We start from the raw sequence: 26,937 nt of genomic DNA, 5'->3' as shown, positions 1-26,937 counted from the left end.
GGCTTTGGGGTTCTTTTTAAACAGAAATGCTTCTATTCTTAGGAAATTGAGACCCAGAGGCCTTTTTTTAAACTGACCTTCCCTTTTGCTGCTGCTGCTGCTAAGTCGCTTCAGTCGTGTCCAACTCTGTGCGACCCCATAGACGGCAGCCCACCAGGCTCCGCCGTCCCTGGGATTCTCCAGGCAAGAACACTGGAGTGGGTTGCCATTTCCTTCTCCAATGCATGAAAGTGAAAAGTGAAAGTGAAGTCGCTCAGTCGTGTCTGACTCTTCGCAGCCCCATGGACTGCAGCCTACCAGGCTCCTCCATCCATGGGATTTTCCAGGCAAGAGTACTGGAGTGGGGTGCCTATGCCTTCTCCTTTTAGTATAAACCAATTCCAACCCTTTAAAACTTTATAGACTTTCTATTCATTTAACTGAGATTCACTCTATTCCCCCTTAAACTATAACCATAACTCTTTTCCAACTAGACCTTTCTCTAATTTTGAAGTGTTGGGTTGCTAGGGCACAAAACCCTTAACATTCTTATGATCTTATCATGCTTTTCATCTAGCTAAAAGGATCTACCTTAAATTTTTCTAAGGTCTTAATAAAGAATACTTGATATTTACTCCAGACCACTTCTCACTATGAGAATCTTTTGCCTGCCAGAGACAACTAAAGACAGTTTTATTTTCCAACACAGAAATTCCTGGGCACCCTGTATTTCCTCTAATTTCTGCTTTAAGTTCAGTTCTCTCTCCCCATACCTTACTCAGAGCTATCAGAACCCAACTGACAATTTCAATGTTCTGCCTGGATCTGCAGCCAGATCCACAAATTCAGTACATAGATCTTCTGTATTCTAAGTTCCTGCAGGTAATAGCTTTTAAAATTGTTTCAGTACCATAAAAATGAGGCGCCACCACTCCAATCTCCAAAAGCAGTTTCCTCACCACCTTTCAAGCTTCATTGACAGTTGTTTGTCATTTTTCCAGCCTCTGCCAATAATCCCACCACCATTTTTCTAGCCCCCCACTGCCACCCAGTCCCAAAACCAATGAGACACATTTTAGGATCTTGTTATGTCAGCATCTCACTAATAACACCAGTTTTTGTTTCAGCTACCTAATGCTTCCTAACAAATCATTCCAAAACTGTGTCTTAAAGAACAACCATTTATTTGATTGTGATGCTGCAATTTGGGCTCTAGTCAGTGGGGCAGATCCTCTGCTGCTCTCTCCTGTGGCCACTCAGGTGGCCATATCCATCTAGGGTTCAAATGGAACTGGAAAGCCCAATATGGCCCTAGTCACATGTCAAACACCTACCTGGGGCTTGTTGGCCAAAATGTCTCTTTGGTCCTCCAATGTCCCCTCCAGCAGCATAGCCTGAGTGTCTTGCATGTTCCCAGTTCACAAGTGCTTACCAAGTTTCCACTTGGATAACATCCGCTGATGCTAGCAAGGCACAATGCCAGAGTCAATGAGTGGGGGTGGGGGGTGGGGGCAACTATATAAATCAATGAGGGAGGTTTGATTAATCAAGGGGCAATTACTGTAAAACTCTACAAATCTCCCATCCAAAAATTGACGCTTTCAAATTATGATGCTGGAGAAGACTCTTGAGAGTCCTTTGGATGGCAAGGAGCTCAAATCAGTCAATCCTAAAGGAAATCAACCCTGACTATTCATTGGAAGGACTGGTGCTGAAGCTGAAGCTCCAGTACTTTGGCCACCTGATGCGAAGGGCCGACTCACTGGAAAAGACCATGATGCCGGGAAAGATTAAGGGCAAGAAGAGAAGGGGCAACAGAGATTGAAATAGTTGGATGTCATCACTGAATCAATGAACATGAGTTTGAGCAAACTCTAGGAGATAGTGAAGGACAGGGAAGCCTGGCGTGCTGGTCACAAAGAGTCAGACATAACTTAGCAACACACGCTTTCAGACACAACTGAACAACACAGCTGGTAAAACAAATAAACTAAATTTTAAAAATTAATAACTATAATTAATACTTAATTATTATTGATAGTTAATAGTTAACTATCATTAATAGATAACTATGGACTTCCCTGGTGGCTCAGAGGGTAAAGTATCTGCCTGCAATGTGGGAGATCCAGGTTTGATCCCCAGGTTGGTAAGATCTCCTGGAAAAGGAAATGGCAACCTACTCCAGTATTCTGGCCTGGAAAATCCCACAGGTGGAGAAGCCTGTAGGCTACACTCTATAGTAGGCTACAGTCTATGGTAGGCTACAGTCTATGGTAGGCTACAGTCTACGGGGTCGCAAAGAGTCGGACATGACTGAGCACCTTAACTTCACAATAGATAACTAGAAAATGCAGGTCACACGTTTTTAAAGATTTAATAAAATAGGAAGATAATATAAAAGTAAAATTAGGAAGAAGAAATAAAAACAAAGTTTAGAAACTAATTTGAAAAATCAAAAATGAAAATATTATAAATGTATGTAACAATTGGTATGAGGTTAGAAACAAAAATAAGCTAAAACTAGCCCAAGTATATGGTGAATAACTCAACAAACAAACAAAATATTAAAAAATTACTAAGAGTTCGAATTCAAAAGCTTGACAAACTAAGGCAATCAGGATTTTTCAAGCAAAAGTAGTTCTCATTTTGGCAAATCGCCCAACAATTTGTCATACCCAAGAGCTGGGACTCTATGGGAAAAAAGAACAACAGTTCTCAAACTTAAGTATTTACAGAGCTTTTCACAATGCAGATTCCAAGGTCCCAACAGTGATTCTAATTCCGTAGATCTGAAACTGGGCTCAGGTACCCAAGTAGTGTAATTTAAAAGGCCCAAGGACAACACTAACTACTAAAAGGGCTTTCTCAGATCATGGGCCTCCTTATCCTTTGTGTGTTACATTTACTGCTTGAAGTTCTTATGACAAGCCCACCTTTAAAATTTCAGAATCAAGGGCTAACGTGTTCCATGCCCTTAGCTAATAGCTCAGTTTGAGCAGCTTCACCTTTTCAATCCTCCCTCTTGCAGTAAAACAGCATTTTTCATATTACAGGTCATGAGCAACGAATGAGTCATAGAATCAATTTAATGGGTTGCGACCAAAATAGAAAATATCAGAGGGCATTGCACATAATGATGGCAATTACAGTTTAAGTACTATTACATGAAACTTTTGTTTCAGTCGTGTGTCTGTGTGTACAAAGAAAATCTATGATATGAGTCATAGGTAAAAAGATTTGAAAATTTCTGCTATAAAGAATATGATGGAGTCATCAAGGAGCTAAAAGTTTTTCAGGTGAAAAGTGCAGAAACACCCTCAAATTCAAAGGAAGAAAAATTTAATGATGATAATTTCGTTTTATCATTATTGCTGTAGGGTTTAATTATTCAGGCACTTCAATGCTTCAAAGAGCAAATTTAATATGCAGTTATTCAGCATCCCCCTGAACAGGTAGGTGAGAGGAATATGGTCCCTATCTTTTAGAAGCTTATAGTATTAACATGTGGTTAAGATGACTAGAGAACAATATACAAAAAAAAAAGTATAATCATAAGTTAAATTTACAGGGCTGTAGGATTTCAAATAAGTGAATGATGGGATTAAGGAAAGTTGTATGAAAACAACAGAATTTGAGTTTAGCTTTAAAGGAAGTATAAAACAAGAAAAAGCAGAGAGGAAAAGGTATGGTATTAAGTTTTATTGTATAACAAAACTAGGCTAATTATGAAAAGAATCTCCAAAGCTCAGTGTATGACACAACGGTAAGTGGATTTACTATACCCGGTCAACGAGAAACTCAGGTTCTTTCTATATGGTAGATTCACCATCTTGCCTGTCATCTGAGTCCTCAACCGGGTCCTCTGTCTAGCCAACAGACAGAAGATAGAGCATCAGGCCTGGAAATGGCACCTCACTTTTCTGGTCTTTTTTCACAGGCCAGAACTCATTCACATTTGGCTACTAGTAAAAATGAAAAACACAGTCTAGGACCAAAATGGTGTACCTCCATTCATCACTGGTCCTCTCTCACAACTAAAACATTCCAGACATAATTAACAAATACAAGAAGATTCTGAAAGGTGTAAAGATATACTGGAGCCTGGGGACCTGAGGACATAAGGAATGACATGGTGGTGAGTTCCCTGGGTGTACCTTTTGCTTTCTGTGCATCCTAGATGAGGTGCCAGAGAAACCTGCAACCAGGAAATACCAACAGGCAGGACAAAAAAGCTGAAGAAGAGCCCACTTTCTAGCCAAAAGACTGGAAAAGGATGGCCAAGGGGAACAAAAAATATTTTTATAATACCGGTCCTATCCAGCCAAACACCAAAGGAAAACCTGGCCAAACACCAGAAATGAAAACATGTTTACTGAGTGTGCATGTCTGCTAAGTTGCTTCAGTAGTGTACAACTCAGTGAGACCCTATGGACTGTAGCCTGCCAGGCTCCTCTGTCTATGGGATTCTCCTGGGAAGAATACTGGAGTGAGTTGCCATGCCCTCCTCCAGGGGATCTTCTGGACCCAAGGGTGGAACTTGCATCTCTTACGTCTCCTGCATTGTCAAGTGGGTTCTTTACCACTAACGCCACTTGGGGAACCTATTTATAAGACCTGTACACAAATGTCTACAGAAGCGTTATTCACAATAATGAAAATGTAGAAACAATCTAAATGTTCACTGACTGGTGAACAGATAAACAAAATGTGGTATATCCATACAATTCAATACTACTCAGCAATAAAACTTTACAAACGATTGATATATGATACAACAGAGATAGGGCTTCCCAGGTGGCTGGCTCAGTGATAAAGAATCTGCTGCCAATGCAAGAGATGTAGGAGACACAGGTTCAGTCCTTGTGTGGGGAAGATACCCTGGAAGAGGGCATGGCAACCCACTCCAGTATTCTTTCCTGGAGAATCTCATGGACAGAGAAGCCTGGTGGGTCACAAATAGTCGGAAATGACTGAAGAGACTTAGCATGTACTCACAACAGAGATAAACCTCAAAACACGTTGTGGTAAGTAAAAGAAGCCAGACAAAAAGATTACATACTGCTTGCTTCTATTTACAAAAAATATCCAGAAAAGGAAAATCTATAAAGCAGATCAGTGGCTGCCTAATGCAAGATGGAACCAAGAATTAACTTCAAACAGGTATGAGGGATCTTGGAAATGTTCTAAAAAGTGATGACTGTATACCTCCATAAATTTATTAAAAATCATTAAATCACTCAAAATGGGTACAAACCCTTTTTTAAAAAAAGGAAACAAAATAAAATAATGATTCTTCAGGCAAGAACACTGGAGTGGGTTGCCATTTCCTTCTCCAATGCATGAAAGTGAAGAGTGAAACTAAAGTCACTCAGTCGTGTCTGACTCTTAGCGACCCCATAGACTGAAGCCTACCAGGCTCCTCCGCCCATGGGCTTTTCCAGGCAAGAGTACTGGAGTGGGTTGCCATTGCCTTCTCCTAAAACAATGAGCTACCCTGTTATCCACCATCTAGATTCAACATTATGAACACTTGGCCAATGTTGTTTCATCTGTAACCCCATTCCACTTTTCCTCCTCCATATTAAAGTAACTCTCTGTTTTTTATATATATATATATATATATATATATAAAATATGGTATATATAATATATTATATATAATAACATATATATTGTATTATATATATATTTCATTGCAAATTTAGAAGATTCATAGTATAGAAGATAAGGATTTTTAACCTAATCACAATTCCATTTCTACATCTTATAAAATATATTAAAGCACAAGTGATTAAAAAATGGTACTTTGCTTGACCATTTTAAATAAGCTTTTGTTGCTTTCACATTATTTTCACTTTCCTTTTTATTTCTTCGAACATGCTACGTTTAACAAATGATAGTCCTAATATCCAAAGTCTTTAAGATCTGATTCTACTAAAGGTTGTTACTAACTCTAGTAGCACTCACTTCATTGTATGATAGTTTTCACTGTGAGATCATGCTCATCAAACTTTGCATGTGCCCAGGAGGACTGGAGATAGCTCCTGCCAGGTGCCTGAGACAACTCTAAACCCCTAGCCACTATAAATTAATATCTTTGTTTATGGTTTTTCAGTTATAGTGAATGTGAATTCAAATCTTAATCCCACATTAGGGCTTTTCCTCTGTACTCAGAACCTAGACAACTTTTCCCTCAGAACAGATTCTGGTTTTAGTTTATTCATTCCCTAACAATGTATCTCTTTCATGATCCTGAATTTATTCAGAATTCCTGTTCCAACTACCTTGTATAAACCCAGGACCTTGTCTTCTGACCTCCTTGTGGCCATTAAAACCAAAACTCTAAGTTACCAGGTATTGACAAATGTTCATAGGAAAGCTGCTTATTTTAATGCATACTTACTACTCTGGAAATGCATTTACTCTTATCTGTGGTCTGTGATCATTTCCCTTACCTTCCAGCAAGGTCACTATGCATTTTTAAAGATTCTTAATGTTTTATTTATACTTTTTAATGAGTTCTGCATGGGAAATACTTTCAATATGTCTACTCTGCCTAATTTTGTCTAATTCCTTCTTAGAAAGTCTATAGCCTTCAGTTTAAAATAGGGTATCTTTTATCAACCTGAGTTTCAAAATTTTAAAATCTTTCATCTCCCACTTATAAATGTAATTTCTATCTTTTTAAAATGCCAAATATACTATAAAACCATCCCCAAATTAAATAACTTACTAAAAACATCATTCAATAAATAAAAATCAAAATGGAACATATCTCCATGAGCAGGAATACTATCAGGAGGCACTTGTAGCACAGCGATAAAGCACAACTTTCGTGGGTTATTATTTAGTAAAATGGAAAGGATTAACAAAGTTGGTTCAAATCATTTCTCAAACTTAATGGCTATGCCACTTTATGTAAATCATCTCCAATGTCTGGCCTCCATTTTTGAAATGTAAAATTTAGAACTTGAATGAATATATCAATGTATCAAATGTTCTATGCATATGAATCTGAATAAAATATTAAATTTCAAATTTTAACCATTTTTTAATTTAAAAACATATAAAAGAAAAGCAGTAATATGCCAATTAGCAAACATCATGAATACACTCAGCAGAGAATACAGAAGTACTGTACACAATCTACTCTCCACTGGTTCAATAGCAATGTTTGTGGGTATATTTATTCATACATTCCAACTGACTCATTGGAAAAGACCTTAAAACCAGGAAAGATTGAAAGCACAAGGAAAAGGGGACGACAGAGGATGAGATAGTTGGATGGCATCACAGATTTGATGGAGATGAGTTTGAGAAAGCTCCAAGAGTTGGTGATGGACAGAGAAACCGGGTGTGCTGCAGTCCATGGGGTCAGACATGACTGAGCGACTGAACTGAACTTACTCATACATGTATACATGTGAATGGTAAAGAACCAGGCTGCCAGTGCAGGAGACATAAGAGACATGGGTTCAATTCCTGGGTCTGAAAGATCCATGGAGGAGGGCATGGCAACCTACTCCAGTATTGTTGCCTCGAGAATCCCATGGACAGAGGAGCCTGGCAGGCTACAATCCAAAGGGTCACAAAGAGTTGGACACGACTGAAGCAACTTAACACATACGCATGTGAGTATATACACATAGAAACATAGGTGCATATATTATACGTTATATATTATCTATCATATGTTATAAATGGGGGGGGGTGCAGAGGGAAGGAAAGAGAAAGAGGAAGGGAATAAAATAAATGTGGCAAAATATTGAAAGCTGGGGAATCCGAGCAGAGAACACATGGGAGTTATCTGTTCTACTCTTACAACATTTCTATAAGTCTAAAAATACTCCAACATTAAAAAAAAGAGAGAGTGCTACGAAGTCAGTGTTTAAATAACAGATCTAACCCTGGCTATATTGAACAGAAGCACCCTGTTATTCTATCATGGGACATGAAGAAAATCTCCAAAGGAACATTTTAAAGTCATCACTCATTCATGGTTTTAGTACCACATATGTTTGTTGCTATAAATGCAAACTGATCTATTTGAATTCTCTATTAATGACAGGTTGCAGAACTATATAAAAATGTATAACATCCTAAGGTGTAAAAACCTCAGGTGAGATTTTTGAGCCAAAAGTAATTTGGGAAGAATGCACACATGTAAGCCAATAAAGGCTTCCAAATATTAACTCCTGGCTTCCCAAAGTCAGCCCTAGCCCACCAAGAGCAAGTAGTAAGAGCACAGAGCAGTCAGCTTCACAGGAAATGTGTGCCAGGCAATTCCCAGCACCTTGTAAGTGCAAATTCAGCAGGTAACAAAAACTCCCTAACTCTACCTTAAACCGTGGCAGGTAAATTATGATACATCTCTTTTCTTGAGAGTCTGTTTATATCTAGTGTCTCAGAATATCAAAGAATAATTACAACTACCACAACCATTGTATATTAAGCTCACTATAGGTTTAAATTTTTTTAATAAAATAAAATAAATAATGTGACAAAAAGAGAGAAAGAGCATCAGTCTCTTTGCTTATTTTTTTGATGGAACTTTTAATTTTAAACTCAGAAGGCAACAGCCAATGAGTGCAAAGAGCCAGGCAGAAGTCTAAGAGGTTTATTACAAGCCAGTTTTTTCAGGATCATTATTCTCAGGTAGCTGAAAATCAACAACTTTTGACCAATGAATGTGTAGTATTGATAAATAAAGACCTCAATGCTGATTAGACTCTATTTCCCCTCAAATTTTCTAATTTTCTAATCTATTCTGCATAAATCTTTCTCTGAAGTCTAAGCTGCTGCTGCTGCTGCTAAGTCGCTTCAGTCGTGTCCGACTCTGTGCAAACCCACAGACAGCAGCCCACCAGGCTCCCCGGTCCCTGGGATTCTCCAGGCAAGAACACTGGGATGGGTTGCCGTGTCCTTCTCCAATGCATGAAAGTGAAAAGTGCAAGTGAAGTCTCGAAGTCTGAGCTAAAGAGATAGTATTGTGTACTGTTTTCAAACATTTTCCCCTCTGGTTATGAAAGAAGGAAAACAGCATACTATATAAAAATTATGTGGCAACCGCAACAAAAACAGGACAGTGACACAAAATGGTTTCTTTCAGTTGTTGTTTTAAGTCTTACATCTTAATTTTGCATGTAGAAGACATACACCTTTTATGAGAACCGGTGACCCTGCTTCAGGCATTCTTACGCAAATAAATTCTAAAACGTTGGCGTGAGGTCATTAAACTATTCCTAGGGCACCTTTTTATTCTAAAAGCCTTTGTAAGCGATTGAACTTCTAATTTGAATAATTGCATCTCACCAACATAAATTCCCTCTGTAGTTTCAACTGTATGCAATATCAGCCTTTGCTTCCTGAGTTAAATTAATGTTGAGTAATGTGGTGCTTCTTGGGAAAAAAAAAAAAAAGTGCATCTACTTTCATGGTAACCTTTCAGCAGCCAGTAGAAGTGATTCATGGGCATGAGGGGGCAAGAGGTCAGTATGAATAATCATTAACCAACAATGTCTGTGTGTGCAGAGCATGGCTAAAGGTACATCTCATCCAGTAAAAGAGACATGCCTATATAACTTGATAAAACAGAAAGGATCAACTATTTCATAAACTGAATCCTATTTTCCATTGAATTACATCATGTACCTTGTTTGTGTTGATGACTTACCTTTAACTAGCTGTGACTCCTCATGATGGACCTCCCCTATCCTTCTAGTCATACTGTAAACTAATACTGGAAAACCTAACCTCAAAAAAGAACTACTGAGTAGTATTTTAAAAGTAAAGAATTATTTCTTATAAGAGAGAATCCTGAAAATGAGTTTCTCCTATTAAACTTCAAGCCAACAGAATTTTTTTTAAGACATAAAAAGAGCTCTAGTGCAAAATTTGTCACTCAAAGCAAATTTCCAGGGTTGCTATAACAGTATTTATTCAATAAACTCCAAAAGATTGGCATTATATGTACTTTTAATGAAATTCAAACTCTCAATTCTTGGATTTTCTTAAGTAACATGTATATAAGTTGCAGAGTGACCTTTTTAAGAAGTCACTTTAAAGATCCAATTGGCCCTGGGCTATTTCAATCCATTCCAGAATTCAGTGACTTAGAATTTCAACCTATTACAATTTTGTCAGACTTGGACTACAAAGATTAGGGTTATTCTAGGTAGACTCAAAGGTTAATACAACTTTTTATATTACCTCTGAAATCTAGCATGTATCTTTGGCATCCTAGTGGCTGTGGTAGATATATCTACCTATTCACAATTCATCCTTCCCGCCTCACCTTGCCATGACTTCCCCATGGGTGGAATACACTTCCATCTAATTGCTTTGGGTTTTTCTGGGTGACTTGCTTCGACCAAGGGAATGTAGACAGAAGAGTAGACATTCTGAACGGAGGCTCTCAGATGTTCTGAGCATCTTCATTCACTCTGGGTCCCGCTATCACCCACGAGAAGAACACACCCCAGACTGTCACTGTTCCTTCAGCAGAGGGCCCACAGTGAGAGATACAGGAAGCAGACTGATCCAAACCCTTAGCCCAGAGTGACTATAATCAGTCTGCAAACCAATGAGCAAGAAATAAAAATGTTATATAAACTACTGAAATTTGGGGGATGTTTGCTGCCACAGTAAAAATAATAGTGTTGAACTATAAAAGGGCTCAAGGTATTATTTTTCTGGTACCATTCTGTCTCAAATTAAAATTTCCAAGTTCATTCTCTAAAATAGTATGCTAAAGCAAACAAGTTTTTTTTTTTTCTTTTTCCATTTCTGGATGTACTAGGCACTGGCCACATATCTGACAGCTTGATATCTTCTATATCAAATCTCATCTGAAGATATAGCAATAATCTAGGATTAATAATTCTTAAACCTCTGCTATAGCAAGATGACCTTGAATACAGAATCTGTATCTGACTCCCATACCTCAAGAGCAGTTTTGCACATATCAGCCATTTGATAAATGATTCCCTATTCCAACTCATAGTTGGCAGTGCCTTTATGATTGTCCGTACCTGCAAATGTGCAAATGCCCCCTGGGTCACAAAATTATTCATATAGTTGAAATGAAAGAAATGACTACATATGGTTTTTCTACCTGAATACACAGGAGCACTCAGGTACTATGCAATGAATGACGCTCAAGACTGGTTGTTGTTGTTCGGTCACTAAGTCAGGTCTGACACTTTGCGACCCCATGGACTACAGCATGCCAGGCTCTCCTGACCTTCATTGTCACCTGGAGTTTGCTCAAATTCATGTCAGTTGAGTCGATGATGCCATCCAACCTCTCATCCTCTGTTGCCCCTTCTCCTGCTTTCAATCTTTGCCAGCATCAGGATCTTTTCTAATGAGTCAGCTCTTCACATCAGGTAGCCAAAGTGTTGGAGCTTCAGTGTCAGCATCAATCCTTCCAATGAAGACTGATAACCTATTCCAATAGGAGTTCCCTCAAAATGGCACACAGATTCCTTCAATGAATACTGAGATTGAGAACGGATGGCTGGGTGACAATCTCATGGTGTGATACACAAATATGCAGCAGAGATGGGTCAGCATTCAAGGGTACAATTCCAAGGAAGGTTCCACAAAAGGAGCCATGAGCTCCTTCACTGGAGCATCACTGTTCATCACTGATCCTTTGTGCCACTCTCGTCTCCTGCTCAGTGTCTCAGCTGTTTAATTTTCCCTGTCACCCAACTGATCTATGTTATTTTCCTTCCTCTTCTCCACATATTTTTCTTTCTTGCCTATTGTTTTCTCTCTCTTCCTTTCACACTTTTAAGCCTTGGTATAACAAGACATCACCACACATCCAGAATACTCCTTCTGTTCACAACAAATCAACCAACTGCAATAATCCGGGAATAATTTTCAGGCCTCAGAGTCAATAAAAGCAGGTGTGTGCCTTGCAGGAAGCTCAGGGATTTCCAGAGAGTACCACACACCCTGCCAACTATTTAGTACTTGCATCATTACAGAAATTTGAAGACAAGAATTTTTTTGAATTTTTTGTCAAAAATTCTGAACCCCATGGCCTAAATATGTTCAGTTCATCAAAGCTGTAGCATAGCAAAGATATCTTCAAATATGCTGAATTAATTAATAATGATATATCATTACTGCATTTTCTAGTCCGAAATAATTTTAGTATGATTCAGTGAAATCTAATGAAAGTGTAAACAAATTATCTATTATCTTCAAAAGTAATCTAAAATTCTTATAATATAGACAAAACCATAATAAACATACATTTTTTTTTCATTTCTTCCCAGAATATCCTCTACCCTTTTATTCCAAAAATAACAGCTCCTCTTCTTCTGGGAAGTATCACCACTACCTCACCTTGAAAGCCCACAGGAAAAATGTGATTCAAATATATGTTGTTGCTTTCTCATTCCTCCTAGCCACAGGCTAGGGGTGTGTACCTGTCCAAAGGTAGGCCAATCATGGCACCCTAACTGTCTGGTCAAAGTTGATCTGTATTTGCATGGATCAGGGCATATGGTCCAAGCTGAGTCAATCACAGTCCTTCTTCAAGATTTTTCAAAGTGAAATTAAGGCATAAGGAGAAATCTCCCTCAGACGGTAAAGAAATTGGGCATCTAAAGGCATGAGAGCTGCCAGCAGCCATGTGCCCTGAGTCGAGACGAAAGCTGGTCTTAGAGAACTAAGCCAAGATGCTGACAGAAGCAGATGTTGAAACAGAAAAGACTGAGCATCCTGGCAGCATTCAAGTCCCTGGTTCCAGTTGTCCCTGATGACTGCCACATTCCTGCCTTCTACCAACGTACTCATAAGCCTTCCAATCAATTTCCCTGTAGATCAAAGTCAATTCAGACTGTTCTCTAACCAACAGCTAAGGAAATCCTACCAAACAAACTACAAGGTAACAAATCTGATTCTTGGGGTAGTGGTCCAGGAATACTGTAAGAAATTCTAATGTTATCTGCAATAAACTTACTATTTAATCAACAGATCTGGCATTTAAATGACAGATCTTGTCATCTAAAGGCTTTAAAAGACAAGATCTGGCATATTCAAGACTTTCTTCATTGTCTTCTTCACTGGGGATAAGCTTTGTGTTTTCATAAAATGGCTAGATCCTTGTGTTTTTTTTCCCTCTGAGCACAAGTCATGAACATGGTATATACTGGGCTAAAGGCATGAGGATTGCAATACTATGATTGCCATATGATTCTCTGAAATATCATGAGACCCAAGATTATGAGGTTTTGTGTTCTGGAAAAATTCCATCTCAGGATAGTGAGGGTTGTGTAATAAGACAGCACTAACAAAACTGGAAAAAAGTCATTATTTGTGTGATTATTTGTTATAAAAAAAATAGTACCTGTCGATGGGTTCAAAGGGATGAAAGGGTCCAAAAGGAATTTGGATGGCTGTGGAGAAGGCAGTTTTAATCTCAAATGAGGAATCTGATTCAAAAGCTCAACAAAGAAGGTTTAATTTCCCCAAAGAATTGGGTCTAAGATGAGGCTACTAGGAATTTAAAATTAAAGAGGAAGGAAATGTAAAACCCATCCCTGTTAAATGTATTAAACTGCATTTAGGAATAAAGCCATACACTTAGAAATCCCTCTCCTTTGTTTGCTGTACCCATGCACTACAATATTTCTGCATTCAAAGTAAGTGACCAGTTTGCTTGGAGCTGATGACCCACTCTAGAGTGAAAGTGAGAGACAGGGTTTAACTCGGGAGCCCCAACCCAAGAGAAGGCCCCCATCATTCTCAAATGAGGGAAGCACAAGTCAGTAAGTAAATATTCAGGCAGCCATGCTTTAGAACCCTAGTTTCACCCCAAAAGCACTCACTCAGGATCTCACTAAGCACCTGAACTCAGGAAGAGACCTGATTATCAGCACAATAGTTACAATTTTAACAAAGCAATTTCATTCTAACTCTTCAAAGCTGATGTCTATGCCCTCACCTAGTTTAAAGACTAAAAAAGGGGGGGAAAGTAAGCTGGTTACTCTCTGTATCATTTTAAACTCTTAGAAGTTTATACATTCATTTTATTTGTTTTATAGAAATATTTAGTATAATGCTTAAACTTAATACACAAAATAATGGAAGAAAACAAATTATATTACAAAATGCAAATTCTTCTTAGTTGATAAACTTACTGAAACAGCTAGGTTTCAGACATCAGCATTAGAATAATCAAGTTTTCTCTGAGTTACTGGAGACTACTTGCGTATAACTTTTGGAAATCTCCACTCCAAAATTCTTCCAATGTAAATGGCATTTAATCTTCTTAATCAGCAACATGCTTAAAGAACATACTAGAATATCTGAAATCAGTGCTGTAGACTTTTCCACCTATCAGAATTCTGTGTGCGCATAAATGTGTGAGTGCATGTGTGAGAGTGTAAAACAATCAGGTAACTGGAGACAAATTAATCCTGCAACTGAACTCATAAATGTGATCTCAGTCATATATGGATAATTGAAAAAAAAAAAAAAACTTAAAATCTCAGGCCACAGCCACAGAAAGTGGTATTATTTTGTAAAATTTCTTTAGAATCTCAATTTATCATTCCTAAGGGGGCGGGGGGTGATAAACTATAGATATAGAGAACTATCAGAGAATTATTTTTATTCACCATTGCTTATAATATGACTGCATTAGAAGACCTTATAAAGATATTTAGTAACGTTAAAATTTCATTCAAGGCCTTTCAAAAACCTTTCAGTTTCTAGCATGGAGACAATATACAGAAATCTCATTTCTAGTGCTTGAGAAACAACCAAACGTGTATTTCAAAGAAAGGAGTCATATCAGTTTTACCTGCATAGATGCTCCTTCCACTCTTGCCACACAGGCAACTCGATCCAAGAAAGTCACTGCCACAGGTACCGCCACAAAGAAGCCTTTACAAAAGGCCTTGAAGTACCTTCTCACCCAGCCTTGGGACTGCACCATGCCTAAAAGCACAATAAAAACAAATATGAGATTAGCCCCAAGAAAGGTAAAAAAAGAAAACATAAAAAACAGTGCAAGAAAAACCCAGAGGGATGGTATGGGGAGTGAGGCAGGTGGAGGGTTCAGGATGGGGAACACATGTACACACGTGGCAGATTCATGTTGATGTATGGCAAAACGAATACAATATTGTAAAGTAAAAAAAAAAAAAAATTGTGACTCACATCCAAGGAAAATATCAATATAAGATGCTTTTCCACTGTGATTAAGTAATGGACAAAAATAAATATCTATATATATATATATATGTTGTTATTAAAAAAGAAAAATAAGAGTTAAGAAAAAGCAACCTCATCTCAATATGTTTCATACTCATCCCTGCTGCTGCTGCTGCTAAGTCACTTCAGTCGTGTTCAATTCTGTGTGACCCCACAGACAGCAGCCCACCAAGCTCCTCTGTCACCAGGATTCTCCAGGTAAGAATACTGGAGTGGGTTGCCATTTCCTTCTCCAATGCATGAAAGTGAAAAGTGAAAGTGAAGTCCCTCAGTCGTGTCCAACTCTTCGCGACCCCATGAACTGCAGCCTACCAGGCTCCTCCGTCCATGGGATTTTCCAGGCAAGAGTACTGGAGTGGGGTGCCATTTCCTTCTCCAATACTCATCCCTATAACCACTGAAATATATCTGACTTGAAATCCCAAAGTCAAATACAATAACTCAGGTGAATTATTTCCCACAGGTCAAGTAGCTTAATAATTTCAATAGAAAACTTCTCCTCACAAAGCAATGTTAGAAAAAAATAAGCATTCCAAAAGTAAATCCTTTTCTGTTGCTGACTATGGTGCAGATGCTCCTTAAGCCCTGGTACCTGTCCTCTTCTGCAGTAATAGAAGTTTTGGGGAAACACATGGCTGCCCAGCCTCCCTTGAAGCTAAGTATGACCATGTGACTAGGACTGATGAATAGCATATAAGCAGAAACACTGTGCCTTAGAAGAATTACGTCCTCCCTTTTGTTCCCATGTTGTGACACTTGTGATGGTGTTTGTAGGAACAGGAGTAGCCATTTCAAGTTAAAGATGGCAAAGCAATAAAACAGAAGGATCCTAGGTCTCCAGCACCATGGAAGCACTGTAACTGCCCTGTGTTGCTTATGTTCAAGTTGTTTAAGAGATTAATCACTTTCCATCATGTTTAAACCAATGTTATGGGGCCTATGTTATGGCAGCCAAATTTATCCTAATATAACCATGAAATATATGAGAAATCAAGAAAAAATATCACAATGCATGTGAATTCAATACAGATAATTATCAACCCTCACTTAGCCCTGTAACCACTTGGTTAATTTTCAGACTTTCTAGGGCTAATGCAGTCCTTTAATGGTCTTATGCAATGAAAAACAAAATAGTGAGAGATCAAGAGATGCTACCCTACAAGACCAAAATGGAGCTAAACACAGTCCAACAGATGAAGAACCTCCTGGCTGGGGAAGATAAATGACCAGTTTGTTTACCAGTTTCTCAAAATAATACTGATTCATACTATGTGATAGGCTATAATTTCAGTCCGTTCTATTTCTTGACTGGGACTAGATAAATACAGGAAGACCAGATTATTCTAGTGGGCTAGAGCAAGAGATGATGGTAGGATGGATTGTAGCATTGGTGGCGGTGGTGGTGGTGGTGATGGAAATGGATCAAAATGGGCAAACTTCACATATGCATTTTGGAGGTTAAACAGACAGAAATGAAAATGGATGGGCAAGGATTGGGGAGAGGAGAAGAGATGAGAAAAGTGTTGAGGTAGTTGTGACCTATTCAAGCACTGCTATTTTATTATTTCCTTGGATTACATTCCAAAGTACTAAAAACGTGCTCATAATTCAATTCCTCAAAACTCTAATAAGTACAAGGTCATGGGCTGGATGCTAGAGATACACAAATGAAAAGCAGACACAGTCCTTGCTGTCAAGGAGTTACAAAGTGCCAGGGAAGATTGCCTTTAGACAAGTATTTCCAAGGGAAAATAGCACTGAAAAGGGCCAATGTGCCTGGGGCAAGGAAGTGCATCCATTAGAATGTGATTAAGAAATGTGTCCCCCACTAATAGATAGAGAAATATACCATGTTCATCGATTGGAAGAATCAATATAGTGAAAATGAGTATACTACCCAAAGCAATTTGTAGATTCAATGCAATCCCTATCAAGCTACCAACAGTATTCTTCACAGAGCTAGAACAAATAATTTCACAATTTGTATGGAAATACAAAAAACCTCGAATAGCCAAAGCTATCTTGAGAAAGAAGAATAGAACTGGAGGAACCAACCTACCTGACTTCAGGCTCTACTACAAAGCCACAGTCATCAAGACAGTATGGTACTGGCACAAAGACAGAAATATAGATCAATGGAACAAAATAGAAAGCCCAAAGATAAATCCATGTACATATGGACACCTTATCTTTGACAAAGGAGGCAAGAATATACAATGGATTAAAGACAATCTCTTCAACAAGTGGTGCTGGGAAATCTGGTCAACCACTTGTAAAAAAATGAAACTAGAACACTTTCTAACACCATACACAAAAATAAACTCAAAATGGATTAAAGATCTCAACGTAAGACCAGAAACTATAAAACCCCTAGAGGAGAACATAGGCAAAACACTCTCTGACATACATCACAGCAGGATCCTCTATGACCCACCTCCCAGAATATTGGAAATAAAAGCAAAAATAAACAAATGGGACCTAATTAACCTTAAAAGCTTCTGCACATCAAAGGAAACTATTAGCAAGGTGAAAAGGCAGCCTTCAGAATGGGAGAAAATAATAGCAAATGAAGCAACTGACAAACAACTAATCTCAAAAATATACAAGCAACTCCTACAGCTCAACTCCAGAAAAATAAATGACCCAATCAAAAAATGGGCCAAAGAACTAAATAGACATTTCTCCAAAGAAGACATACAGAGGGCTAACAAACACATGAAAAGATGCTCAACATCACTCATTATCAGAGAAATGCAAATCAAAACCACTATGAGGTACCATTTCACACCAGTCAGAATGGCTGCGATCCAAAAGTCTACAAGCAATAAATGCTGGAGAGGGTGTGGAGAAAAGGGAACCCTCTTACACTGTTGGTGGGAATGCAAACTAGTACAGCCACTATGGAGAACAGTGTGGAGATCCCTTAAAAAACTGGAAATAGAACTGCCTTATGATCCAGCAATCCCACTGCTGGGCATACACACTGAGGAAACCAGAAGGGAAAGAGACACGTGTACCCCAATGTTCATCGCAGCACTGTTTATAATAGTCAGGACATGGAAGCAACCTAGATGTCCATCAGCAGATGAATGGATAAGAAAGCAGTGGTACATATACACAATGGAGTATTACTCAGCCATTAAAAAGAATACATTTGAATCAGTTCTAATGAGGTGGATGAAACTGGAGCCTATTATACAGAGTGAAGTAAGCCAGAAAGAAAAACACCAATACAGTATACTAATGCATATATATGGAATTTAGAAAGATGCTAACAATAACCCTGTGTACAAGACAGCAAAAGAGACACTGATGTATAGAACAGTCTTATGGACTCTGTTGCAGAGGGAGAGGGTGGGAAGATTTGGGAGAATGGCATTGAAACATGTATAATATCATGTATGAAACGAGTTGCCAGTCCAGGTTCGATGCACGATACTGGATGCTTGGGGCTAGTGCACTGGGATGACCCAGAGGGATGGTATGGGGAGGGAGGAGGGAGGAGGGTTCAGGATGGGGAACACATGTATACCTGTGGCAGATTCATTTTGATATTTGGCAAAACTAATACAATGTGTAAAGTTTAAAAATAAAATAAAATTTAAATAAATAAATAAAAAAGAAAAGAAATGTGTCCAAAAGGAAAAGGCATTCGAGGTAAGACCTGAGCACTTTGGGCAAAAGCAGCAGTGTGCATGAAGACCTCAGAGCAAAATAAAACGTAAGTTATTTAAGAAACTATAAGAAATTCAGTTTCGTATATATACAAACTTTAATATGCTAATGTTTAATTCAGTAAACATTTATTTATTGCCTGCTAAACACCAATGCTAAGTGCACGGGATATAAAGACAGATAGATATACAATATAAAATCATTTAAAAACTCTCATGAAAACAATACTTCACACTGTTCCGTGATCTGAAAAGTAGATCCCACATGCCGCAACTAAAATCCCACATATGGCGACTAAGATCCAGAGCAGCCAAAAAAAATAGTAAGGGGTCAGATTCAATTTCTAACATTCTTTCCAGGGCTGTCATTCTATATTCCTATGTATTTTTTTTATTGTTTCTCCAAGTCTTTGAGAAGATACTAAAATAAAGAAAGGCACTTAGGTTATTATTGACCAAGAAGAGAAATTATGTTGCCTTTTAGGCTTGAGAATTGTTTTTTTTTAATGTTGAAAGGAAAAAAGACTTTTATTATACAACTAGTTACAAAAGGGAAGCAGAGATAAAGTTGGAACTAGTGCAGATTATGTGAAGGGACATATTAAATACAAGTAAGGCCCTAAAGCCACTGCCCTTTCCCTTCTCAGGCTCACAATTCCACTGCTGACCCAAGCACTGCTACCATCTCCTGCACAACTCAGGACGAATATTTTTCTACTGTTGCTGTTCTTGCTGATAAGCCACTAAGTCACGTCTGACTCTGTGACCCCATGGACTACATCATGCCAGGTTTCACTGTCCTTCACCATCTCCTGGAGTTTGCTCAAACTCATTCCATTGAATTAGTGATGCCATCCAACCATGTCATCCTCTGCTGCCCCCTTCTCTTCCTGCCTTCAATCTTTCCCAGCATCAGGGTCTTTTCCAATGAGTCGACCCTTCACAACAGGTGGCCAAAGTATTGGAGCTTCAGCTTTAGCATCAGTCCTTCCAATGAATATTCAGGGTTGACTTCCTTTAGGATTGACTGATCTCTTTGCTGTCCAAGGGACTCTCAAAAGTCTTCTCCAGCACTTTTCAAAAGCATCCATTCTTCGGCATTCAGCTTTCCTTATGGGCCAACTCTCAGAACTGTACATGACATCTGGAAAAACCACAGCTTTGACTATTTGGATTTTTGTCGGTAAAGAGATGTCTTTGCTTTTTAATAGTTGTTTAAGTTTGCCATAGCTTTCCTTCCAAGTAGCAATTATCTTTTAATTCCATGGCTGTAGTCACCATCTGCAATGATTTTGGAGCCTAAGAAAACAAAATGTCACTGCTTCCATTTTTTCCCCTTCTATTTGCCATGAAAATTATGTGGGAGGTGTATCTATTGAGGGTATGCAGACTCTGCCCAAGCACAGGGGAAAAAAAAGCTCTCTTGCAGATTAGGGGCCATTATTTTCAGAGGCTCAAACCAAAAGTCTCAGTACAGTCTTGTCCTACCTGAATTGTGAATGACACCTTTAATTCATAATAATAAAACCCTCTTTGGGACTTCTATCATTAAAATACTAAAGCTATACACAAAGGAAGAAATGAGCATTACACTTCTATGTCAAGTTATATTAAATAAAATGTTTAAAGTGCTATGGCATTCACATTTTGGTAAAGTTAATGCATTTCCTTTCCTATAAAGAATCATTGGGATGATCTGGTCTTTTGTTCACATCTTAAATATTTAAAACTACCATACTAATAAGCACTGAGCATCTGCTTTCGCTGAGAAAATTTCCTTTAAACAATAATAATGTGATATCCCAAGCAAAAAAGGAATAATTTTTATCAGTAACCTCATTCTTCCAGTAACCATGCAAGTCATTTAGGTTCAAAACATTGCTCCTGAGAAAATTACTGCTTAAATAGTAGGCATACCTGATTCGCTGCTGAAGTACCTAAACAGAATATTTTTAAATAAGCTTTCAGATCCCGTTGAAATCATATTTGCCACTCTATATACTATATACTACATGCAAGTAAAATTTTTTTTGGCATTACTGACCTCAACTGCCTAATGACCTTCACTCTAAATACCTTTCTTCTCACAACGTGTTATGGTTTGATCATGCATGAATTCATCCAAAATCATTCTTAAATTCCCATACATTTCATCTTATACAAAGTCACTAATCACTCACCCATAGCAACCAAATGAATAAATATATCTCAAGTCATCCTAATTATAAAAACTCTTTTAAAACTGTGTGGCAGGTTTGGAGGTAAGAGAAAAACAATAAATGACAAAGCAGTATCTTATACAAAATGTAACCTTTCAATCATAGAAATCAGCCCACACATTTGGATAACAAAATCAAAATTTATTTGTAAATTCAAACTGTATATCAAACTACAAATGTCAGAAAATACAAGAGCAGAGATCCAAACAAATCTGACACTAAATTCCTGATTCAGTCATTATATATTTTTTTGATCACCTACTATGTAACTGTGCTAAGGGGCACATACAATGCACAACAGGAAGGTGTGATCCCTGGTATGTGCAGCTTACATTTTCATTCTTATTAAGTGCCTACTTTGTGCTACTCACTATGCTAAGATTTTGTTGTTGTTCAGTTGCTAAGTCACGTCAAACTCTTTGTGACCCCCATGGACTGCAGCATGCAAGGCCTCCCTATGTCTCACTAAGATACCAAGAGTAAAAAGGCACGCAGAGTCACAGTTCCTTCCCAAAGGGCCTGCGACAAGATCACAAGAAATTAGTAGATGACCACACATGATCAGGCTACCCTCCTCCATGAATCTCTCCAGGAGCTCCTGATACCAATAACCTCACTCTGCAAACAGAGCCTAAGCATGCATGTTAGGAGGCAGGAGGCATCTGAACTAAATGAGGGAAAAAATAATAACTGATGAATGAGAACAATTTTGATTCCACTAGAAGCAGATCTAGGAAAGTAATCGATGGATCCTAATCTAGAAAAAAATTGGGGAGCTAACTTCCTCCTTTCAGATTATAAACAAATAATGTATTATAAAAATAGATAATTAATGCTTAAGGTTTTCTCCACAATGCTGAACAATGATAGGGATTTCAGGCAGTTTACTGGACAGGAACCTTGTTGACATGCATAGAACTGGCAGTGACCCCTCGATGGATAGCAACAGCACTTTATTTTTTTTTTAAGTTCCCATGTTTTCTCTCCTACAAAACTGTGTTTTTCTAAAAACAATAGGAACATTTAGCCATCATCTCTAGCAATCTAATTTTTTGGCAAACTTGACAATCAGGAAAATAAAGCCATTGAAGGTGACTGCAAATGCTCTGTTTTCTGTTTCCTGCATTCTTCCAAGAATGGGAGACTTCTATCAACTCAGGAATGACAAAATGCTTCACAGGAAAAGACATTACTTTTTAAAAGGGAAAGTAGAGACCCAAGAGTTTTCAACCCAAGAGACCACAACTAGGCACAAATATAGCAGATTATCTCATAGCTAGGAAATGGCAACCTACTCCAGTGTTCCTGCCTGGAAAATCCCCTGAAGAGAGGAGCCTGGAGTCACAAAGTGTTGGACATAAGTGAGCATGCAAGCACACATCTCACAGCTAACACATTTCATGAATATTAATAAGTTATAATCGTAACAAAATGGTTGGCCTTTTTGGTATTGAGTTCAGACAGATTCCTTTCAATGAACCAGAATCCCTACCAAAAGTGGAGTAATTTGGAGTCTTAATTATTGGTTTAATTCATTAAAATTGCTAGGTATTGGCTGCTCCCAGTATCTGGGTAGATGTGATTTTAAAAGGGTCAGAAAATAGATTTTCCCAGAGTAACATTTATTCCACTGTGCTCTGCCACAATGCTGAAAGTTCTTAGCATTGTACAACATGGGCAGAGTTTCTTAAACTTAAATGATCACAAAAGTCACCTGTCTTGCTTATGGAAAACATAGACTCCTGGGACTCAACCTGATTAAGAGGAGATTCTCAAGGGTAGATGTGTGGATCACGTATATCAGAATTATCTAGAGGAGCACTGCAAATTATATATGTGTGCTTAGTCACTCAGTTGTGTCCAACTCTTTGTGACTGTATGAACTATAGTCTGCCAAGCTCCTCTGTGCATGGGATTTTTTTCAGGTTAGAATACTGGAGTGGGTATTCATTTCCTTCTCCAGGGGGTCCTCCCAACTCAGGGATCGAACCCGAGTTTCCTGTATCTCTTACACTGCAGGAGGATTCTTTACCCGCCCCTCATAATACATGGTGATATTCTGTGATCTCTAGTATTATACTATAGGGAAGAACAAATACATGTGTGTTAAAAAAAATTCTTAGATGATTCTAATATGCTGTCTCTGGTCTTCCTCCCTGTCCACAATCCTCATTCACCCTCATTGGAGAACCACTAGCCCAAAAAAGGAAATCATTTTAGAGGGAAATATTTTTTAGTAGCTTCCTTGAGATATTATTTACATACCATAAAATTCACCCACTGTAAGTGTATACATTTCAAAGATTTTTAGCAAATTTATGCTGTTGTGGAATCATCACAATACATTTTTGGAGTATTCTGTCACCCCCATAAGTTCACCCATGCCTATCTGAAGGCCAGTTCCCATTTCCATCCAAGTCCCAGGAATATACTGCTCTCTTCTCTAAGAGATGTGCATTTTAAAGAAATTTTAGTAGGTTTTTTTTTTTTTTTGGTCTGGCTTGTTTTATTTAACACAATATTTCTGAGGTTCATCCATGTTGTTGCATTTATAAGTAGTTCATTTTTTTATTGCTAAACAACATTTCATTGTATTGGTATGTCATAATTTACCTGTTCATCAGCTGATGGGACATTTGGATTGTTTCCAGTTTTGAGCTATTGTGAATAAGGCTGCTGTAAGTCTCTGCATACAAGTCCTTGTGTGAATATATGCTTTCATTTCTCTTGAGTAGTTACTTAGGAGTGGAATTGCTTGGTTATATGAAAAGTGTATTTTTAGTATTTTGAGGACTGCCAAACTGTTTTCTAAAGTGATTGTATCATTTTACATTTTCACTAGCAATATATGAAGGTTTTTGGCTTCTCTGGATCCTAGCCAACACTGAGCATTCTTAGTCCTTTAGATTATGACCATTCAAATGAGCATGCAGTATGGTATTTAATTGTGGTTTTGACTGGCATTTCCCTAATAACTGATAATGTCAAACATCTTTTCATGAGCTTAGTAGGAAGTCTTGCCTTTATTAAAGTGTCTGCTCAGATTTTCTGCAAATTTTGTAATTGGTTTGTCTTCTTATTGAGTTGTAAGGATGTGTGTGTGTGTGTGTGTGTGTGTGTGTGTGTGTGTGCGCGCGCTTAGTCGCCCAGTCATGTCTGACTCTTTATGAACCCATGGACTGTAGTCTGCCAGGCTCCTCTGTCCATGGGGATTCTCCAGGCAAGAATACTGGAGTGGGTTGCCATGCCCTCCTCCAGGGCTTCTTCCCAACCCAGGGATCAAACCCAGGTCTTCCACATTGCAGGCAGATTTTTTTATCATCTGAGCCACCAGGGAAGACCATGTGTATATATATCGTTTTATATATATATAGATAGATAGATACAAGTCTTTTATCAGATACATGTTTGGCACATATTTTCTCCCTCTGTGTGTCTGGCTTTTTTATTTTCTAAAAGATATCTTTTGAAGATCAAACAAAAAGATAATTAGTAATCTTTACAAATGTGAACTCCAGCATCAAATTATTTATCTTTGAACTGTGTAACTTATATGTACAGTTTAAGTCAAAAATTCTCAGAAGGAATGAAATGGCAACCAAAAATAAAGAATGAAAAACTGTCAAAAGTAATAAAAGGGAGAAATATAATGGGGTTAGACATAAAGTGAATCATGTTCTGGCAAAGAAACCCAACTTTAAAAGTCCACACTGGTAGACTGATAAGATAAAGGTCCTCTATTTTGACCTAAAACCACTTCTCTGACAGAGATAATTATAATTGTCTACTGGAGAGTGATGAACACCTGGACGCTAAGAGAGGTGAAATTTTAAGTCAGAAATATTAAAATGCAAATGAACTCCAAGGGCATGTTGTACTACACTGATGTAGAGAGAGAACACCATCAGAAATCAATAAGAAATGCAATTTCCTATAAGCTTCCTGAGTTTGGAGAAGGACTCCTTCCACTTGCAAACCTCATGCATTTACCCCCACCTCTCCTTCTGCCTTTGTTGGAGCTGAGGCTGGCAGTGCTCTGCAGAGACAGCGTCACCAAACAGGGAAACTCAGTAGGAAGGTGAGTGAATCCAACCGTGCTCAGTCACTCAGTCATGTCCAACTATTTGCGACCCCATGGACAGTAGGCCACCAGGTTCCTCTGTCCATAGGATTTCCAGGCAAGACTACTGGAGTGAGTTGCCATTTCCTACTAGAGGGGATCTTCCTGACCCAGGGATTTAACCTGAGTCTCTCATGTCTCCTGCATTTGCAGGCAGGTTCTTTACTACTAGCGCAACCTGGGAAACAGATCTCAGGTCAAATCATAATCCAATCATGTGAATTTGGGCAAATTACTTCATCTTTCCAAGCCACAAGTTTTTCAAATAAGAAACCTTGTAGGGTGTTTCAGATATTCAAAATGTTCATATTGTGTGTGTGTGTGTGTGTGTGTTTTAGTAAGCATTTGCACGAAGAAAGAAAACACCCATAAAAACTAGCATATTATGTGCGCAATGTATTAGAGAACAATGGTGAGATAATCAAATTAAAGGTATTTCTTCAGATAAAAGCATTAGCCATGTCCAAAGAAGAGGACTAACAATGACAAATTTAAAAAGGGCAAGAAACTTAAGAATGTCCATTACTTATAATTAAACCAATAAAGCCTATCTTCTAAATAATGGGACACCTAATATCCAGAATGATAGTTTTCTTCTGCTTTGAACCTGATCTTTTTCTAAGATTTGATGGGTTAAGGATGATCATAGTTCCTAACACCAGCCAATTAATAAGAATTATGACTGCCAATACCAGCAATGCATTAGGTGTCTTGAGGATTGTTTTTAAGCAGAATATAAAAAATATATGACTTAGCAACAAAATTGGACCACAGGAATAAATTATATATTAGATACTGGAAAAAAAGAAAAGAAAGATAAGAGATGGAATTGGAAGAAAAAAAGTCATGAAAGAAGCTTTAAAGAAAAAAAAACAAATTAGAATGTAGGTGGCAGGTTTAGGAATGTTCACTATAAAATTCTCAAAACTTTTCCGTATGCTTAAAATTTTTCATTGAAATGTTGAAAAATAAAAGAAGTATAAATTACACTTAGTAAATGTCTCAGGCAACAGGAAAATGTGATTATGAGAGTAAAGGTACATATGGGCCTACTGAGATAGTGTGAATGCTGGCCAAACCAGGGAACAAGAGATATATTAAGAGCAGTGAGGGATAAGACTGGGTTTAATACTTATTTTTTATTTTGTTTTGCTTTGTTTCTTAGCAATAGGAAAATCTTCATCACTTCAATATTTTTGGAAACCACATAAAACAAAGTCACAACAGTTGCCCTCTCTAAGAGCTGGCTCAGGCCACCCTAATCCTACGGATTATCCTTATCCTTTAACTCCACATAGACACCATTTGACTGCATTTACAACTCAGGCCCAATCACAAATTTCAGTTATTAAGATGCCATAAATTCTGCAAAAAACAGTTTACCATAAAAATTAACAGGACAGCAAATAGTTCTTTATGGAATGAGAAAAATCCTATTAAGTGATAACCATTAGGAAGGAGAAGCTAGGTAAGATTTAAACTGTAATAACCACAAAACTGAGATTTCAACACTGCACTCTATATATTTTTTTTCCAATTTAATAGAAAAGCATAACTGCTGTCATTAAGAAGAAGCTAAAGGCAATGTGGATGTTAAGGTAACAATGTGGCAACTTAAATATATGTGTAAATGAAACAGACCAGGTACTTATCCACAACCCAAACAAAGTAATTAGAGGACTTTGGACTATTTCACCATAAGCCTATT

At 37.9% G+C, this 26,937-nt stretch overlaps 1 protein-coding gene across 6 annotated transcripts in view; it reads right to left on the bottom strand.

Moving 5' to 3' along the window:
- The window catches only part of IMMP2L (inner mitochondrial membrane peptidase subunit 2), a 961,484-nt gene that overhangs the window by 898,794 nt on the left and 35,753 nt on the right, over positions 1-26,937 (bottom strand). For all 6 annotated transcript variants that reach the window (XM_059885866.1, XM_024991063.2, XM_024991059.2 and 3 more), the window contains exon 3: positions 14,804-14,940. In XM_059885866.1, coding sequence (XP_059741849.1) covers positions 14,804-14,940 — 137 coding nt within the window. The remainder of the gene's footprint in view (positions 1-14,803; positions 14,941-26,937) is intronic.

This window comes from Bos taurus, chromosome 4 (genome assembly GCF_002263795.3).
Source record: "Bos taurus isolate L1 Dominette 01449 registration number 42190680 breed Hereford chromosome 4, ARS-UCD2.0, whole genome shotgun sequence".
NCBI lineage: Eukaryota > Metazoa > Chordata > Mammalia > Artiodactyla > Bovidae > Bos > Bos taurus.
The sequence above is the reverse complement of the archived record's forward strand: the minus strand, read 5'-3'. Positions and strand labels throughout refer to the sequence as shown.